Genomic DNA, 20,814 nt, shown 5'->3' on the forward strand with positions numbered 1-20,814 from the left:
CCTCAATCTTTTCCCATATTGACCTTTTCTCTCTGATGTGTGTTTGATATTTGGATATGGGATGGTTTGCTAGCCAGCAGACCACCTCTCTCCCCATCTTCAAAGCCTTTTAAAATCACATCTCCTCCAGGTGTCCTTCCATGGTTAATCTCTCATGGCCACAACCTATTCTTCCCACAACTGCCTCCTTATCCCTTCTGTATCAACTAACTTTTTGGCTACTCAGCCGCCCTCTCCACCCCCCCCCACACACATCGCACACATGGCATTTTTTACATATCTTTATCTTTGTTACATATCTTCACGCTTTATTGCTTCCTCCTACATGTAATCTTAGTGTCTGTCTCCCCTGCTAGATTGAAAACTGGGGGCGGGATCATGTCATTAACTCTGTTGTACTCCTCCAAGCCCTTAGTAAAATGTTCTGCATAGAGTACATTCTCAATGAATACTACTGGTGGATTCAAGTTCCCCTTAGCATTGCCAGCAGTGTTAAGAGGAGAAAAGGGGAAAAGTTGGATTGTCAGTAAATTCAAGATAGAGAGGCAGCAAGCAGTAACAGATCAGAAGGTTGGATGTGACCGTTGATAGTGTTCAATGGACCACCATCCTATGGTTCCCTAATTAAGAAGTAGATACACTGTGTAGACAAATGTGAGTATATGTTAAATGCACATATTTAACCCCTGATATTTACAGCCTGTTCCTGCATCTTTTTGGCATCTTCGTCTGTTCCTCCGTCATTGTTTTCTCCTTTATGCTCCTGATATCGCATCAGTTCTTCCCTAGTTCTTTCCCTCACACCTTCTTGAAGTTGGACCTGGTTGACAGAGGAAGAAAAGTGAAGACAGTGACAGAAGGTAAAGAGGGGTGCAGTTGAGGATGCTTGTTGACTGGAAGGTTTCAGTATTTGCAGTATGGAAGAAAAAAAAGTCACCTCAGACAGTTTCTACACACAGACACTTACTTGAGGGAAACACCTGCATAGAAACATGATTAGAATTTTTAAAAAAAGCATTTACCCCCTAAATTCAAGAGTTTCACTCTCAGGGGTTCTCCAATGCGTCAGATACTGCAGTTAGCTACAGGTTTCTTTTGTGCCTTAAAGGCATCTGTCTTTAGAAACAGTAAAGAAGAAAAATGAGAGTTAAAGGAGTAATTGAGCATCTGCAGTTTATCTGTTTGTTTTCTTTCTTGTCTCTGAGCTCGGAAAGTAAAAACAGAGAAGCAGATGCTTTCACTTGTTTGTGGTTGGAGGAATAACAACAAAATATAGGAAAATAGCAAAGGAAATGAATTCTTGTGGAGAAAAGATGCTTCCTTCCGCATGAAAGCATGAGAATTGAAAATGGAAAGGCAGAGGGAAATTCTCTGTCCCCTGCTGGGGCATTCTCAGTACTCCTGGTAGTGACTGGAGAACAGGCAGGAGGAAGAGCAAGCTCATCTCTAGAGGGATTTCTATCTTCCATGCCTTCATCACCTTCAAACCAGAGAGAGAGTGAGTGAAAGTGAGAGAGGCTACCTTTCTTTGCATCTCACCTGTGGCACTTTCAATCTCCTTAAAAAGAAGCAGCCTTATCTTCACTTGCAGATGGAGGAACTAATAATAATGTTGGTATTTGTTAAACGCTTACTATGTGCAGAGCACTGTTCTAAGCGCTGGGGTAGATACAGGGTAATCAGGTTGTAATAATAATAATAATAATGTTGGTATTTGTTAAGCACTTACTATGTGCCAAGCACTGTTCTAAGCACTGGGGTAGACACAGGGGAATCAGGTTGTCCCACGTGGGGCTCACAGTCTTAATCCCCATTTTACAGACGAGGGAACTGAGGCACAGAGAAGTTAAGTGACTTGCCCACAGTCACACAGCTGACAAGTGGCAGAGCTGGGATTCGAACTCATGAGCCCTGACTCCAAAGCCCGTGCTCTTTCCACTGAGCCACGCTGTGAGGCTCACAGTTAATCCCCATTTTACAGAAGAGGTAACTGAGGCACAGAGAAGTGAAGTGACTTGCCCACAGTCGCACAGCTGACAAGTGGCAGAGCCGGGATTCAAACCCATGACCTCTGACTCCCAAGCCCAGGCTCTTTCCACTGAGCCACGCTGCTTTGATCATGAGGTCAAGTGAGTTTCCCAGAGTTGGTGGTGCCAGACAGACTGTGGTCAAGAAGTTTTGAAAGGACAATATCCCAAGATCTATCATATCCCAAACCCTATATCTAATATTAATATATCACCCTATATCAATACCTAATGCTGCACCTGCTAATGGTGACAGAACCAATGCCCAGAAAGCAACCTTAGAGCAAATTTCCTGTCCATCATCCTCCTCATCAGTTTTGTTCAATGCCTTCTGTCTGCAGAGCCCTGTGCTAGGCACCTAAGAACAAAAAAGAAAAGCAGAAAGCCTAGTAGAAAGAACACAGACCTGGAAGTCACAAAACCTGGGTTCTAATCCCAGCTCTGCCAATTGCTTGCTATGTGACTTTAGGCAGGTCACTTAACTTCCTGTGCCTGTTTCCTCAAATGTAAAATGAGGATTGAATACATGTTCTCCCTCCTATTTAGAGGGACATGCGGGACAAGGAGTTTGTCCACCCTGATTAATTTGTATCTCCCCCATACTTAGACAATGCTTGACACACAGTAAATGCTCAACAAATATAATAATAATAATAATCTTACCATTCTACCAGACTTAACAAAATCACTATTCATTTCCCTTTCTGTTCAGTGTAATTATGAGTGGAGCTGAAAGACAATATCAGTAATCATATTCACTAAGTCCTAAAGCTCATGAGTTGAATGGTCATCTTAGTCAATCCTCTGCCTTCATGTAGAATGTCACTTAAATCATCCCAGGAAATGACAAGCTCTTATTCATATTAAAAAAAAGCCCAGGAATGTAGAGTCCAATAACCTCTCTCTGTACCATTAGTAGTTCTCACTGTCAAAAAATTATTCTATCAAGTTATGAAAAATTTCTTCTATTTTTCTGCCCCTAATGGAAATGTAGTAAATGGTTAGAAAGAAACAGGACTAAGATTAGAAGAAACCAGGGAGTCATTGAAAATAGGATCAAAGCCCTGGCACACTACTTTTCCAGGCTTCTAAGGCTGACTGCCATAAGATGCATCAGTATCAGTCCATTGACCTTATTTAAGCCATTTTTTAGATTTCATTAAGTCTCCTTATATAAATGGTTTCCCTTCAGCATCCAGTCTCAACCTTTAATTGGGGTTATCACCCTAAATTGGAAAACAAAGAAAGAGCAAAATAGACCCTGGAGGTATTCACCTTGTAAGATTGCAAAGAGTAGAGTGATCATAACTCCAGAACTTAATGTGGAAACTAAGCCTCATAAATGGACATGCCAGTTCATATAGGCACATTTTAATCAGCAGCGTGGCTCAGTGGAAAGAGCCCGGGCTTGGGAGTCAGAGGTCATGAGTTCGAATCCCAGCTCTGCCACTTGTCAGCTGTGTGACTGTGGGCAAGTCACTTAACTTCTCTGTGCCTCAGTTCCCTCATCTGTAAAATGGGGATTAAAACTGTGAACCCCACATGGGACAGCCTGATGACCCTGTACCTACCCCAGCGCTTAGAACAGTGCTCTGCACATAGTGAGTGCTTAACAAATACCAACATTATTATTATTAATCAGCTTTGTGTGTTTTCTTCCAAGAGTTATTTTGTCTCTGTTGCTTCCCCGTAACCTGTTTATTTTACACCTTACCATCGGATTTAAAGCACCCAATAACTTCACTGATTTCCTACTACAACGGAGCACACTCACTTTGCTCCTAGGATGCCAACCTACTCACTGTACCTCAATCTCATCCATCTTGCCGCCGACCCCTGCCCACATCCCACCTCTGGCCTGGAACTCCTTCCCCTTCATATCTGATAGACCGTCACTTTCCCCACCTTCAAAGTCTTATTAAAATCACAGTTCCTCCAAGAGGCCTTCCCTAACTAAACCCTAATTTCCCCTACTCTCTCTTCCTTCTGTGTCACCCTTGCCCTTGAAAACTGCCCATGAAAGAATTGAACGCAGAATCAGTACCTCTGAAAAAGTGGTCAGTGCTGACTGTAGAGATGTTCTTCCCATGTTTCTGAAAGTTCTTGAAAACCAAACAGAAATAGTGGTGGAAGGGGCACAAAATAGGGAATTAAACCCTTAATTGGAAAGTTCAGTCTGATCTGGTGAGATCGGTTCAAGTGACTATAATGAGATTGAGCCAGACAACTGCAAAGTCATTTGCTAGTGGAGGGCTGGGCAAAGACAAAAATAGAACAGATTGGGATACTGGTTGTGAAAAAGCACTTGTGATAAAAACTTGACAAAAGGTTAAGATTTGAGGTATTGATAATATGAGAAAAGTATAATATAAGGAAAGATAAGTGGATGAATGCTAATAAGGATAGCTAATGAGAGCAGCTCTGAAGCTCTGAACAGTGTGACATAGCTAATAGGGCAGGGTAATTTAGCCCAGAGGAATGATCCAGGAAGAAGGGGCTATTATAACTTTTTTCCAAGTTCAAATATGTTTCTGTTTTCCTTGCCAGTAAAAGATAGCAAGGCAAGAATCAGAGAAGATTTGTGAGAAAATATTTTAAAGACTAAGAACATGGTAAAGCCAGCTGATGATAGAGGAGGGGTGGGAAAGAGGGAATTGATGACATGAATTTCTTCAAGGCTGGCTGGAATGATGAACTACTGGAGATTAGCTAAGGCTATTAAGAAATTGATTAGTGCAGAGCATGGACCAAACTCATTTCACAACTTACTTTCTGCTCTTAGCAGCTAATATCGCTTACTGTGTGTTATAGTGTGATTTCCATGGCACAAAACCCATATTGCCATAGAGTGCCATGTTGACCCACCGAATACTTGAGAAATATTTACCACCGAATACCTGAGCAAGAAATATTTATTTCCAACTGTTCATTTTTTCATTTGGACTCTAGAGGTGAAAAATGTACTGGGAAGGTAGGGAAACCAAAAGGAAAAAAAGGAGGGACAGGTTCCCTTTCATCTCCTCCTCCTGGTAGTAGGGAACATTTCAGGTTTTTTATCCCCAGCCCTGTACTCCAAGATGCAGGCATTCTGGCTGGTTGAGTCCTAGCTGGTGACAGAATGAAGAGGCAGGCATCATACCTGGGAAGCAGTTCTCCACCAGCTGCACTTCTAGGCCACGTGTTTGGGATCTCTTAATAGACAGGGCCCTGTTGTCACAACCTCAACCGAACACTTCATTCCCGACAGGCAGAAGAGCGATGAAAGGTACTGGTTATAAGTGTTTCCTGCCTAAGAGCCTTATACCATTTAGGACTGTTAAGACACTGGAAGGATCTGTGACTTTTTTCAACCTGTCCCGAGGTTTACCTCCATCACAACTGATGTTGTGTACGTCTAAGGTGTTTAAAATGGATTTTTACTTGTTGGGTAAGAGCCGGAATATTGCATTTCCCTCAAGCATCTTTTCAAACCTGTTAATATTGGTTTTTCCTTTCCATCATCTCTGGCTCTTCTGAATAATACCGTAATAGCCAAATTTTTTTAACGCCTCACCCGCATTTTTTAAAGATAAGTCAAATAGTCAGTTGTTCTATACTTGTATTTTAATTTTTAAAAATGAATTCACATGAATTAATATTTCAAGTTTCAGTATCTCACTGATTATATTTTACAATGGCTGAAATTCTCTGCATAGTAACATTAACAGTTTCTCTTGCTGTGAAATCATCAGTTGAAGGTAGCAATGTAACATTTCAAATACAATCACGATTCATGCAAAATGCCCAGCCAAAAGCTTGTATCACTTTCAGATCAACTTGCAGTAGCATGGTGCTCTATATTTGATGCATCAACCACTGTGCGGGATCGTCCGAAAATATCCATAGGGATAAAGCTCTTTGTGGGCAGGGATCACGTCTACCAACTCTGTTGTATTATACTCCCCCAAGCACTTAATGCACACAATAAGTGCTCGGTAAATACCATTGATTGATTCACAAAGGCATCCAAATCCAACCTAAAAGGGATTTCCTTTTGAAACTATTCACTTTGTTTCGAATCCTTAGGGGAAAACTCTCCTCTTGTCACTATATTCTGTGCCTCCCCGTCCTAGCGTGGGGGAGCCAAAGCAAGCTAAAGAAAGCTGGGAAGTTGGATGAGTTCCCTTGGAGGGAAAGGATTCACAACCTCCTAGCAAGCCTGAGAGAAGAATGCCCCCCACTGGGATTAAATATGGACGCACAATGAGAGGTGTCCGTTTTCAATTGGTCAGTAAAATGGGTGCTATACTGTGTGTGACCTAGCTTAGGGGGAAAAGTTGATTTCGTTTCTCTGCATCTTATAAGGGTTTAGCGTGGATGGCACCTGCCCGACCACCCCTTATCCCATGTGTTTATACTGAGATCTGTCTCGTGGAATCTGCACTTGATTGGCTGTCATCTTGTGATGGATGTGGTAGACTGTGATGGTCAGTACAATCACCAGTCCCAATATTAGCCCCAGAATCAGGGGTAGAGTCTCTTCCAACTGTTCGCGCTCATCCACTGGACATTTGTGTTCTGAAATGAAAAATGAGAAGAAAGATGGTGAAATATTTCTAAAGCCAATATTGTACACCCCGCACTTCAGAGCATTCAGATCAAACCAAAGGAAAAAAAATAGATTTATAAAATTTGAAATGCATACTCAGTTATCTTTATACAATTGAGTCATCTTCAGTTTGTCAATTAGACACTGTCATGTAGGAAACTCTTTCACATTGAAGTGATTGCCCATCTTGCTGTTTGATTCTTACCTTCTGACCATCATGTAATTAGTCATAAAAAAAACCTAAGGAAAAAACAAATGATAATAGCTAAAGAGTTTGTTCTGGGTGACTAAATTTGGGTTCCAGAAACCAATACCCCTTCTTGTAGAGTGTAATACAGAGATGGGAGATGCTCAAGGTACGTGTATCCTGGAGAGAGATGCGTTTAAGTGTATTCTCCGAAGCACTTAATACAGTGCTCTTCAAACAGTGAGCGCTGAATGAGTATGATCTATTATTTGAGCTTCTCCATAAGAAGATACAAACTAAGGAAGATCATGGGGGCTGTCATGTCACTTCTTAATCTCCCCTCAAAATGCTCCTTTCTCTAACTAGGGAGTCTTCCTCCAAGGTTCTCAGCATTGATTTTTTTCCCTGTAATGAGGATGATTCTTTCTGAGTGGTGGCTTCTAAAAAATCTGAACTATTGACACTTCTTGCTCCAGTACTAAGATGGCCTTGGAGCCATAGAGAGGAGGATGGCAGAGTGTCCAGGCTTTGTCTCTACAGCAAATTGGAAAGAAAGATCAAGTCTCAGCTAAAAGAAGTAGAAGGAAGGAGAAATGGGTGGAAGAGAAGAGCAAAGATGTCTAGGTGGGGTTATTTGATTTATATAAACAAGTCACTGAGCAGAGGGATTATAGCATGAGGGATTCAGGTGAGAGGAAAGAGAGAATTTCTCACCACGTTGTTGTTGAAATAGGTTTCCAAGAGAGGTCTTGAAAAATCTGATGAATATTGTCTTACGGGAATGGTTTAAGAAGGGTCTTGCCTGAAAGCAGTGGAACCTGATGACCTTTCTATGGTCCTTGCAGATGGAGGATTATAATCATGAGTAAGAATCCAGGTCAAGCCTTGAAGAATTCTCAATCTTTGCTGCTACTGCTGAAAACAAGTGGGCCAATTACATTACGTGTGAAGATTTTGGGACCTGTAGTGAGGGCTTAGACTCATTTTACTGAACTTCTAGGCAATTATCCGGAAGTAATGACTTCTTTAAATGTCTCAAAAGATCAGATTTGGTGTATACTACACTGACAGTTGAGTTAATTCCTAAAGTGCCTTGTATTGTGAGCATTTTAAAATTTGTACAAAATATGTCACTTTTGTTGTTACACAGAAACCAGAAGCAACAGTGACCAATGGTCTGAATTTACCGCAGTTGGAAATGAAGATGCTGTCACACTGAAGGGCATGTTAAGGGGAAATTTTGCATAAATTTGCCCAGCACAGGTGTCCCTTAAAGTAGAAATCTAGAGACAAAAGTCTTCATGAAACCCCTGAATTTTGCATATCTCTAAAGCCCGAGAAGTACAATGTTAGCAGTCTTATCAAGTGTCAGTTAAGACTTAAAAATCAATTTTTCACTTTTTAATAAAACTTCCAATATTCTAAATTAAGACAAAATATAATTAGGCAGCATTCTGTTGGATTGAAATACCGCAAAGTTCTCTCACCTTTTATAAAAATCACTTTAATTTACTTGTTTAGCCATGTAAGACCCTATAGATTAGAAGGAACTAATGATATGATGTTAAGGGGAGGGAAGGAGATTAAAAAATAGTTACTAATGTTTATTTGTGATGTGCAATTGTTTTAGCCTGCTGCTAAGCCACTTTGAATGTCATGATGATTCTTTTGGCCGCAGTGCCAAACAATAAACCAGGGATTAGGGGGTGAAAACTTAAATAGTGGGCTGTCAAGGATTCATTTCTCCCATTTTCTGCGCTGTCACTGCTCTGTAAGATTATAGCGCTAATTGTCGTTACATTCATTATTTTAGGAGGGCAGAATAACTCGATGGGTGTCACTCCTACGCATGCGTGGGAAGTTCTTAAAATCACAAGGGAAGGAGGAGAAGCTCCATGTGCTTTGAAAGAATACATTGCTTTTCATGGCTTTTAATGTTTATATTCAAAGCACTCTGGTCTTCCCCTTAAGAAACTGAGGAACAGGGTGGAAGGAGGGGGATGCAGGGATAGCAATGGTTTCTCTTCACCATAGGTGCTTCATTATTCCCTGAGACGTGGAAGGAAGATCTTTGTGGACACACATTCACTCTTGGAAACCATCGGGGAACACCATCTGCTTTCCCAGGAAGTAATGAAGGAGTTGGGCAGACATTATTGATAATATTACATGCGTTGGGAATGAGCTTTCCAGATATACGTGATGTCCCTAACTGAAGGATACAAATTATTTTAGAAATCTGTGCAACAACAACAAAAACCTTGGTTTCACCTTCAGGTCCACTAGATTGTTAGCTCCTTGAAGGCAGGTGTGGCATCTACAAATTCTACTGTTACCCTCTCAAGCACTTAGAATAGTGTACTACAGAGTGCCACTGGGTTCTACAGCGTACTACAGTATACCACAGAGTAAGGGTTCAGTAAATACTGTCAGTTGATTCCTTTAGTTAGGCATTGGAAATATGTTAACACTCTTCAATAAAAGACACCGGGAAAGATTAAAAGGACACCTGAGATACCTTCAAAGACCAGCCTAACACCAACATCTAGACATCTGTACACTACAGAAAAGGGAATTATTTCTTGGGCTACTTAGAAAAATCTACTCATGCTAATGTGACTCAGTTCCTCTATGGCACCTTATTATTATTATGCATGAATTCAAGCTTGTTTAATGAGGAGCCGAGTTGACTTCAGAATCTACAGCACCTACTTTGCAGACTTGGGAAATCTACCCGATAAATGGATCACCCCAGGTTTTGGGGGATTAACAATATATATGCACGCTTCAAAGTGAACTGCATATGGTAGCCATTAAAGGCACTAACTGTGCTAGAGAGGATTCTTCCTTTTTTCCATGTCGATTGTGAATTTTTTTCTGTTGATCATTAAAAATGAACTGAAATATTTTTATAATGAAAAAACTGGAAAGCTTCCACATTCGTAGAAATCAGCAGTTGCAATTGCTTAAATACTCAACTGAAAGGAGACAGTACAATTCAGTAAACCAAAACCACAAATCCACTAGATATGTTTTTGTCTTTTTCTCCATATAGCAAAACACTGCTATGAATATTGATTCTTTAAAAATCCCCTGCAATCAGTAGATCACCATTCTCAACATAATTCCCCCAATGACAAAACTTGTTTTAAAGAGTCAGGATATTTACTAGGCCACAACAGTTAATGCCTAGCCTGCCTTTCTACTTTCTTGAGAGGAATCATCACCTGAACATAGCTTATGATGCTTGGTGAGGCTGGATAAAACTGAATCAATACTAGAACTGGAATAGGATCAAGATTTTCTTCCTCAGTGTTTTGGGAATCAGCAGTTTAAGATACAGCCTGACCTGGGTTCTAATCCCGGCTCGGCCACTTCTCTGCTATATGCTTGCCCAAAGTCACCTTTTCTGTGCCTCAATTTCCTTATCTAAAATAGGGATTAAAAACTACTGTCGTCTATTTAGACTGAGCCCCAGGTGGCTCGGGGACTGTGTCTGACCTGATTATCTTGTATCTAGCCCAATAGTACAATCCCTGGCACATGGTAAGCACTTAAATTCCATAATTATTATTATTAGTGGGTTTCTTAGGTTTGAACATGGGCTCACCTCTGATGACCTTTTCTCACCACCAGTGGAAACGAGATCAGATTCAACTGATGGAGAATGAAAGCTTATTATGATGATCATGTCCATGGCTATAAGACAACAAGTTTTCACAGTCCCAGAAAAGAGGTGAGCTAACATACGTAACCTTGCTCACCTTCCATATGCTTTGAAAATACTGGTTATTTGCTTGTTTCTCCAAGGTTGTTTACTCATTTTTCTCCACCCTTCACCTGTGCCACGCTCCAGGCGTTTTTTTATGCTAATTGGTGCTCAACTGAAGAGGCCTGAGCTTAGAGCCTGGTCTTGGATTCTAAGAGTCCATCAGGTACCCCAAACCCAGCCAAAAAGTACATCATTTAAAGTCAGAAGGGATCCATCTTAAAGTGAACCCTTTTCCAAAGGACATTTCAATTGCTGCTGCTGGGCTTATGTAGTTTAAGCTTTGCAATAATTTTCAATATTCACTCAGCTGCAAAAATTATATTTAGTTCACAGAAGGTTCATTGGTCCTGCCCACATTTCCCCAATTCTACCACCTCTCCTCCTCCTGTTGTCCCTCATCTCACTCACCCAAGAGAACACAATTAACGCTGGTTCCCTCATTAAAGATTTCCATGAAAGTCAAACAAAAGAGGATAGGAAGAGGTGGGCTGTATGAAATCATTTTAAATCAATCCTGTGATTTTCATTAGGCTCTGAGCCCAAATCCCTTTATATTTGTCTTCCTTTCAGGCTCTGAACAAGTGGACTGTGCTATTATCACATCTGCTAATGAGGGTTTTAAAAGTGTTGTTGGTCTGTGGGGCAAATTAACAGTGGAAGTTGGCATTTTAAAAATATAAATGAATGAAGAAAAAAGCAAGGTGAGATTGTTTCTAGGAATCTGCAGGGAGACTGCTTCAAATTCAAGCCTTTAGGATGACATTTGGTATCCTTTCTCCCCTTCTTGTCTCATTTCCTGAAAGAGGAACACACTATCACACACCATGTAGCTCTTTCTGGCAGTCCCCTTTACGACAATTAATCATAATAGTGGTAGTCCAGTATATAAAGCAGCCTCTGTCAACACTTCACAATGTGCTGCAACCCTGCCTGCCTACTAGCTCTTTGCACCTACGATCCCAGCAGGAGCTTGTGACTTGGAGGAACGATAGAGTGTAAGCAGTGTTGCGCAAACCACAGTGACGCTCACAAATTCCTTCCTGCAGGTTCTCGGTTCTGAAGCCAAGCCCGAGGCTTCCTCTGTTGCTCTTGATGGGTCACGCCATCATTTGCCACTTCCTTTGCTGGCTGACTGACTGCCCTTCTAAGAAGAGCCTCCCCTGAACCACAAGGTAAGGGACTGAGTGCTTGGAAGTGAGACTGTGGCATCGCTGTCTCACACTCTGGGCCTTAAGGTGCTCTGGGACCTTCCAATGCCGCCCTGTGGGGTTTCGTTCAGACTTGGGAATGGCACCCTCGCAAGAGGTTTGAAAGTATTCCAAGACCAGGCGGGTGGGTGACTTTTTTCTTTAAATGGTATTTGTTAAGACATGTACTAAGTGCTGGGGTAGACAGATGCAAGTTAATCAGGTTGGACTCAGTTTCTGTCCCACAGAGAGCTCATAGTCATAATCCCCATTTTACAGATGAGGTAACTGAGGCACAGAGAACTTAAGTGACTTGCCCAACGTCACACAGCAGACAAGTGGCGGAGCTGAGATTAGAACCAGGTCTTCATATGGTGAGTTACTTAGAGCAGGGGTTCTGAAATTGACCGGTTCTGCTATTTTGATCCTGTTGGAACAAGAAAGCAACACAGAGTTTTCTAGAAAACATAAATCCTCATTTCAAATCTGCCACTGACTTGCTGAGTGACTTAGAGCAGGTCTTGGTTTCCTTATCTGTAGAATGGGAATAGTAATAGCTGCCCCTTAACCAAATAACAGGGGTGCCATGAGGAGACCTGAGATATGTGAAGGACCCAATGTATTCATTTTCTGAAGGGGTCAAGGGGCTAGGATATTGTCTAAAAAATCCTGAGATATTGGCACATTTCTGTAGGCTTCAGTTTTCAATACACATTTCTTCCGCTGAGGCATTTTCTCACAGTGAAAATCCCCAAGGATTAACTGTATATTATCAAACAAACCACAAGTAACATGGCCCCCGGTCAGGGTTCACCACCATTCAGAGACATCTGTGTCTAGGCCACCCCTTCATGAATGGGGATTTTTTAGTTATCTGTAGCACAATGCCTTCAGAATACCCCTGCTCTTATGCTAGTAGGTCCATGTAGCCTCCAGGACAGTTAATCAGAGGGTGAGGTCATTCAAATTAATATTAAGAGGCAAGAAGCTTGAAATGGTAAAAAATTTAGTTAAGGATATTTACACGAGGTGAATTTGTTTTTCAGGCAGTTTTTTGACATAAATTAGCGAAGAATGATGTTAAACCAAAGATGACATTATATTTGGGCTACTAGCTGAGTGATTGGGTATATATCTTATAAGCCATTTTGTGATTTGAGTAGGTTAACTGCACCTAAGCATTTGGAATTTACTGCTTTGTTTTCCTGTATTTGATGGAAATACAGAATTCCCCAAACTCAAAAAAGTGATCTTTTAAAGGTGCTTCAAGTGGATTTTTAACTACATTTTTCAAGGATGCAGGGAGATCTACACCATATAGCAAGTGGCCAAAATGAGGCCATTTCTTACAAACAACAAGAGGAACTAAATTAGAAGTCAGAATGGGTGGACACTGGGGCAGACATGAAAAACATCCCATAACATTATAGACTCAATCCTTCTCCTTAATGTATCTGCTCCTGGATGACACCAGAGTACCATGGGACAATCGATAGGCCTTACCTGGATGAGCCACTGGCTCCAGAGGCATGGATAGTTTGGCACTATATAATTATAAATTCGACATATTAACCAGCCCAAAGTAATGTTTAACAACCTGATCGCCCCACAGTTGATGACCAGGTCAAAAAAAAAAAAGTAGTCCAATATTCCCCATTTGGAAGGAGAAAGTGGACAATCACTCCATTTTTTACACTGCACCCCCGACCCCCACAAGCACCACTACTCTGTCCCTCTGACTGAGTGCCGCCAAAGAACCCAGTCATTTCTGAAGAGGAAAGACCATATTAATCCAGGGCTGTCAGGTGGTAGACAGTCACCGTACTGGAAACTACACCTACTAAATTTCAGTTTTACTCAAAACACCCAAACATATACACGTACATATCAGCAAATCTGCAGAAGAATGGAAAATGAAAAAGCTTCTGACATCAGTTTTCATAATCACTGAGATAACTAAGGATGTGTTAAAGTTAGTCCCTTTGGAAGCCTTAAATAATACTGACATTATTATCAAGGCGGATATTTATCTGTCTTCAGAACTGCCAATCTTTTTCAGATTTATGTTATAGCGGAACAAAACAAATTTAAAATAGTACAGATCCCAACTTGCAAACTGTGTTGTGCTTACAGCTCTGCAGAAGGACATCTGGGAGAATGTCACTGTTGCTTTTGGCTTCCTTTTTTAAGCAAGAAGGTTTTGGTGCTCCATTAACATATAGTTGGGAAACTGGCTTCCCCATCTCCCTTACCTTCACTGAAGACAAAATCCGAGATAATGTCAAAGGGCTGGATGTGGACGGCTGACAGAAGCATAGCCACGGTTTTCTGGTGGTCGCTGGAGGTGAGGGAAATGGTCTGCTGAGCTTGACACTCGTAGGACCTCCCAGCTGGGGTGACTAAGGCAGACAGGCGGTGGGAGTTTGCTGTGTGTTTTCCAGCTGCCAAAATGTGCAATAGTTAGTCTTCTCACACTGGTAACTTTATATTGGGTCTGATAAGTAAGAGAGTAATGGGATTGGATGCAAGAAAACAAGCAACCTCAGCTACCGAGGAAGTATTTCTCCCTTTTGTGGTAGAAAAAGAGAAAGTTGGACAAAATTATAGGCAAATATGAAAGAGAGAGAAGTTATGACACCTAATTTTCTCACTAAACTGCTCCTATTAAGAAGCACAGGGTGATGCTAAGAATGCAAAATGAAGAATAATTTGTAGTTTGGCTCAAGCTCTGCCCTCTTCTAGGAGACATTATTTCTCCTAATGGGAAAATGCTGATTTGCTGTCTGTATCAGCACATTTTTTCTTTAGGTTTTTCTTTTTCCCCCAAGTGGGCTTTTCTTCTTCCCTTGTAACTAAAGAAATCAAGGTACTTATGGATCTAAACAGAGTTGTACCCAAAGGAATCATGACTGTAAAGGAGATGTGCCCTCTTGACTGTAAATTTGTTGTGGGCAGGGAATATGTCTTACAACCTTATTGTTTTGTGCTCTCCCAAGGGCTTAGTACAGTGCTCTGCACACAGTAGACACCCAATAAATTCAATAGATTGATATTTCTTCTGTATGTGCCACCTTTTCTTATTTAAATTATAAATAGGTTTTAGATAGGGCCAGTGCTGAGATCTGGTATTTTTCAGCTCCTATTTTTGAGGGCAGGACGATGTACTCTGGGTGAACTTAGAGGTACTTGGAAGAGTGTTTTGGCATAACTTAATTTCGCTCCTGGTGTATCCGTTCCAACTTCTGTTTTCCTCTGTGTTTCACAAAAGTGGCTTGGGAATGAAAGGGAAAGTTAATAATGAAATGCTCAGTTTGGTACAGTTATTTTTTTTTAATCATCCCGAGTGAGCATTTTCCTAGCAGTAGTTTGGAAGTTTAAGGACTGTCAGTCATCCTGAAAGAATCTTCAGCAAAAAAGAAAAAGTTTTCAGGAAATGAGCAGCGTGGCTCAGTGGAAAGCGTACGGACTTGGGAGTCAGAGGACGTGGGTTCTAATTTCGACTCCGCCACTTGTCTGCTGTGTGACCTTGGGCAAGACACATAACTTCCCTGTGCCTCAGTCACCTCATCCGTAAAACGGGGATTAAGACTGTGAGCCCCACGTGGGACAACCTCATTATCTCGGATCTCTACCCCAGCGCTTAGAACAATGCTTGGCACATAGTAAGCGCTTAACAAATATCATTATTATTGCTCTGTCTGCTTAGGGCAATCCCGTGGCGATGTTGGGCACGTGAAAGAGAGGGTGCTGAATCAGAGGCAGGTGAATGAGTGGCCAGGGCTCAAAGGAAACAGAACGGGCAGTACCGATGCGGGAAAGGGAGAAAAAAACCCGGAAACTTAAGAGGAACCGAGCGGGCAGGGGGAAACGAAGGAAAAGTCATCCCGGGAGTTGGCAAACGTTGGAAACAAAGAGGGGGAGGTTCGCAGGCTGGGCCGTAGGGGCGGGGGGTCTCGTCTCCAACCACCTCGAGGAGAGGGTGGCACATGGCCAGGTGACCTGCCACCTCCAGGGAGAGCGCAGGGCCCACAGCAGGCCATGGGATGCCCATGGGATGCCAGACGGGGCCCTGTCTTGGTCGCGGGGGTGGGTAATAATAATGTTGGCATTTGCTAAGCGCTTACTATGTGCAAAGCACTGTTCTAAGCGCTGGGGTAGATACTGGGTAATCAGGTTGTCCCCACAGTCTTAATCCCCATTTTCCAGATGAGGGAACTGAGGCACAGAGAAGTTTAGTGACTTGCCCACAGTCACACAGCTGACAAGCGTCGGAGCCGGGATTCGAACCCATGACCTCTGACTCCCAAGCCCGGGCTCTTTCCACCGAGCCACAATGCTTCTGCTTGGGTAGTCAGGCCCAACTCCATTGTGGGGGACCGGAGGGGAGCCACAGAACCACCCCTGCTTCCTCTGCCTTGCGGGAGGCCAGAGAAAAAATAGGCTGGCAAAAAAACCAACACAAAAACGGGCCCAGGGTGTCCCCCAGCTCACTTACGATTGACGGCGTCTTTAAAGTAGGTTCTCTCGGAGGAATCGTAAACAAACTGGACCTTGCTCAGTCTCCAGGACGCCTCTTGCCCCTTGGAGGTGTTATGGACTTCCTACCGGGGTGGGAAAAAAATCCGCATCAGTCCAGGAGGCCTCCTCGCCAGCTCCCTGGAGGAAACAGGCCCCGGGATCGCACCCCCTCCCTCGGCTGGCTTTTATCTCTGCCCATCCGCAACTTCCTTCAGAAATACGCCAGCAGGAAAAATAACAATTACTATTGTTATTAGTTATTATTAATAGCAGTACCCCTCGAAGGACCGGCTCCATCAGGCCTCCACTTCCGAAACACGCCAGCGGTAAAGATAACAATTACTATTGTTATTAGTTATTATTAATAGCAGTACCCCTCGAAGGACCGGCTCCATCAGGCCTCCACTTCAGAAACACGCCAGCGGTAAAAATAACAATTACCATTGTTATTAGTTATTATTAATAGCAGTACCCCTCGAAGGACCGGCTCCATCAGGCCTCCACTTCCGAAACACGCCAGCGGTAAAAATAACAATTACTATTGTTATTAGTTATTATTAATAGCAGTACCCCTCGAAGGACCGGCTCCATCAGGCCTCCACTTCCGAAACACACCAGCGGTAAAAATAACAATTACTATTGTTATTAGTCGTCATTAATAGCAGTACCCCTCGAAGGACCGGCTCCATCAGGCCTCCACTGGCCAGATGGGTCCTCTCGACAAGCTCCACCACCTCGGGGCTCCCCGTCCTCTCCCCACCATCCAAGAAATTACCTTCACAAAGAGGAGTTTGAGGGCGTAAGCTTTGTCCACCCAGAAGATCTGCAGCTCGGATTCGTTGTGGCCACACCTGCCCTTCATTTCGGCTCCTCGGGAGAGCGGGATGTCGGCTTGTTCGGTGATGAGCTGAAGGCACAGTTGCACATCACGTTCACACCCCAGACACACACCCACAGATCCACACACAGACACACACTCTCCGAGCCAGCCACCGAGCAGCGGGTCCCGGGCCAAGCGGGCAAGAAAGACGTTGGTGTGAGTAGGCGGCCTGTGCGTCCGGTAAAGTTCAAGCGGGCCTCGGGGCCATCCCCACTCTTTCGGGTGAAAGAGTCCCAGGCCGTGCAAACCTCTCTGAGGAATCGTGGGGGGCTACTTCTGTCTGCCCCGGGGCCATGCGGAGAGGGAGGATGGTGGCAAGGTGCCCGGGGAGGGAGGGGAAGGAGAAGAGGGTTAGGGAGTGCGGGTAGAGAAAGGCCAAGGCGTTGTAACAGGCGCGGTGTGTGCAGCTGGCGGTGCCTTAGCAACGTGAACAGCACATGCAGCATTCAGGAGCAGGCTATGGGAGGAAGAGTTGCTTTCGGGATTCCCTCTTCCTGCCTCGCAGACCTCAACCCAAGGCACTCGAGTCGCGGGGGCTGTCTGAGCTAAGCCGTAAGAGCGAGCTGGGTTGTCAGAAAGGTTCCTTACATCGACAAAATTGCTGGCCCAAACATCATACGGTACAATAAATTTTGCTGCAAATTCTGCCATAAGACACGTGGTCCCATTTTCCCGCACCACAAATATATCTTTTTCGGGGTTAGTAGAAAGACCTGAGAGATTTTCAACTTCTTGTTCTGCCACGGTTGGAGCAACTGTATCTGTGAAACAAAAATATAAGAACGGTTCGGTGCTTACCAACCCCCATGGTCCGACCTGCGTTCAGGCGCAAAGGGGTAGAGTAGTGATGACGATGGGATTTGTTCAGGGCTTCCTGCGTGCCCAGCACTGTTCTAAGCGCTGAGTAACCGGTCGGTTTCTCCGGTTCCGATCCCGGTCTGAAAAGTTACCAAGCCGCTGGGCTTTATGCATGCGAACCGGCAAAACGGCAAGCTCCTACTCGTATCGAATGGCCCGAAACGTCCTCGACTTGCACGTTCTTGTCCTTTAGACCTCTAGCTCGTCCATTTGATTGAATTAAAATTCGCCGTGCTTTAAGACAAGTCTTTCAGGAACTCCAACCTGGGCATGCCCTAAGCTCTCTGCCCCTGCAACTGCCTGCCTGCCTTGAAGCTGTCCTGGGTTCAGGCGCCTCCGGTGTGCTTATTCAATACTATTTATTGAGCGCTTACTACGTGCAGAGCACTGGACTAAGCGCTTGGGATGTACAAATCGGTACCAGATAGAGACCCCTGCGTTTCTCTTCCTGGAGAAACGTATACGGGGGGAAGAAGAGCACAGGCTGATGAATTGGATGGTCAGCTCTAGTCTCTCTTAAAAGTTCAACCCGAGCGCTGGGGTGCGGGTGGGAGGGTTGGGGGGCGAGAGACCCTTACTCACGGAGAAGGAAGAGCAGTGCTCGGAGTCCCGAATTGCCCATTGCAGCTCTCCTCCTGAGCTCCATGCCCCTGCCGGTGTCTGGATCCAGACGTGCTGTCGCCGCTGTCCCAAAAAAGGGAATCCCTAAAGGATTCCGAGAGAAAGGAAGGGGAGGGGGAGGGAGGAGAGAGAAAGCTCAGCGCCGAGGACTGGCTCTTTGGTGCAGCACGGACGCCAGCTAATGGGGCATCTCCACTCACTCACTGCGGAGGAGAAGGAGAGTGGGAGCTGTCTTCGGTAGCCACCGCCGACAGGACACCAATTTCCGACCCGGCGTTTGTCTCAGTCTCTAAATAAGAGGCTGTTCCAGCTCCCCTCACCCCGGGAGCAAATAGATGACGCCAGGCTAACAGCTTTTGTTCCCTTTTCCTTGCCACCTTCCAGGCGCCCACCCTGCAGTCCCATCCGAAAGGATCGATCTGGCTTGTGCAGTTGAAATGACACCCGCAGACTCGGCCTTTGTTTCCAATGGGCTCCAGGTCACTATGTGGTATCAGCCTCACATCACGACAGTTGGGTCTGGAAGTGTCGAGTCCGTGGAAAGGAAACAGCCTGGAAGGATTCTGGTGGGAGAAAGGTGGGGGGGGGGGGGGGGGAAGAAAAGAAAATGCTATGGCAACCGGTCTCTGGGTTTTGGAGATGGCTTCTTCCTTCTATGCTGGTGCTCTGCGTGAACTGATCCGTTCAAACTTACTTTGACGCCCCCATTAAAAAAAAAAAAACTGTCAGCTTTCGCTGCACTGTCAATTAAGGGCTCTGATTGTCTACCCACTGCGAAAGTGTCTTCTCGCAAAGTTGAGGCCTCTCTCAGAAGTCATGAGTTCCCCTCGCCATACCCTTCAGTAGTGTAACAGGGTCACACTCCTCTTTTTGTCCTGGGTTATGCTTTTGAAATGGCTGAAGGATCAGCACCTTATGTGCAAGTCTTATCTCTTCTTTTGATGCAGGTCTTTGAAATTTTTAAAAAGTTGTCTTAAGCCATGGGCGGCATTGGAAGAACAGTGACACATGGTGTCAAGGAGAAAGTTATGTTAGAAAATCAAAGAGAATAAGTGTTTGTACATATCTCAGTGTATTCCATGGTTAGAGCAGGACTTTTAAAACACTTCTTTTACCTTAGAGTAGGAGAACCGGCTGTAATCTATGGAGGTTCAAAAGTGTCTGTAGTGAAATGACATTTTTTTTTTCCTAGAGACAAGTACCTTTTGCTTTGGATAGTGGGTTAAATATTACAATTGAAAATGTTCAGAACTTGTTCTTCTCAACTGGGGGTCTTAACTTGCTCGGCGCTGCTCTTGAAAGTGATGTTGTAGAGGTAGCATTTGAAGGAAAAAAGGAAAGCAAAGATTCCACCAGTTTAGGTTAGTAGGAGTCACCTTCATTTCACCTACGCAGTACTGCATTTTTGCTGAGAAATCACATTAGCAATTGAATAATTTTTGAAGCATAACGTTTACATCAATAAGGTCATATGATTCTGAATTGTGATGATTATTCTCTTTGTGCACAATCATATTCCAGCATTTACAGCATATATGTTTTGCCCTGAAATGTGTGTGAAAACAGTAAAATTGTAAATATTCAGTATTAGCATTCAAATGGTGCTTTACTGTTTGACATTCCCACTATTTTCTTGTCATTTGAATGATTAATTTTATCTTGATATCTCAAAATAGCTTATCCCCAGGTCGGCCAAACAGTTCCTGCTTTACGTGTGAGAAAATAGAGAAAATACAGAAGTCCTGCCTAATTCAAGGGCAGTGATCAACTCTGAAGGTATTGTTGCCAATCAAATGATATGACTAATCATCTTGTAATGGTGGATCTGAACATTTTCATCATACAGTGTTGTATAGCCTTTGCCTTTAAGCCAGGCAACAACAGATCATTACAGTGGTGAATTATCGGGTAGCTTCTACTTTATATATTGGTGCCTTGATTCAGAATGTGTCCATCATTGGTACACTCACTTATTAACCTAACTGAATTGCCTGTAAATCCATTTCAAGCTCTTCTAATCGTCTACAGCATTTGAGAGAGGCAGCTTTAACTTTAAAACTAGTGAGAAGAGATTGCAGTGCGCCATTTATAACGGGATTGATTGATCCTATCTGGGAAAGGGGATGAATGGCTTACTTTGGGGATACATGGTAATGATTCCAAACCACACGAGCAG

General features: G+C 43.5%; 1 protein-coding gene across 2 annotated transcripts; it reads right to left on the reverse strand.

The window, feature by feature from the left end:
* Positions 1-5,608: 5,608 nt before the first annotated feature.
* LAMP5 (lysosomal associated membrane protein family member 5) lies at positions 5,609-19,206 on the reverse strand. Of its 2 annotated transcripts, none has more exons than XM_029072433.2 (7): positions 18,843-19,206; positions 18,600-18,722; positions 17,748-17,920; positions 17,055-17,186; positions 16,257-16,362; positions 14,014-14,202; positions 5,609-6,584 (listed from the first exon to the last, which is right to left on the reverse strand). In XM_029072433.2, exons 2-7 carry the CDS (start codon positions 18,661-18,663, stop codon positions 6,406-6,408), a joined length of 843 nt encoding a protein of 280 aa, XP_028928266.1. In that variant the 5' UTR covers positions 18,664-18,722; positions 18,843-19,206; the 3' UTR covers positions 5,609-6,405. The 2 variants fall into 2 exon arrangements, with proteins under 2 accessions (XP_028928266.1, XP_007670291.1); XM_007672101.3 differs by having other exon boundaries at positions 18,839-19,206.
* Between the last annotated feature and the right edge of the window lie 1,608 nt (positions 19,207-20,814).

This window comes from Ornithorhynchus anatinus, chromosome 9 (genome assembly GCF_004115215.2).
Source record: "Ornithorhynchus anatinus isolate Pmale09 chromosome 9, mOrnAna1.pri.v4, whole genome shotgun sequence".
NCBI classification, from domain to species: domain Eukaryota; kingdom Metazoa; phylum Chordata; class Mammalia; order Monotremata; family Ornithorhynchidae; genus Ornithorhynchus; species Ornithorhynchus anatinus.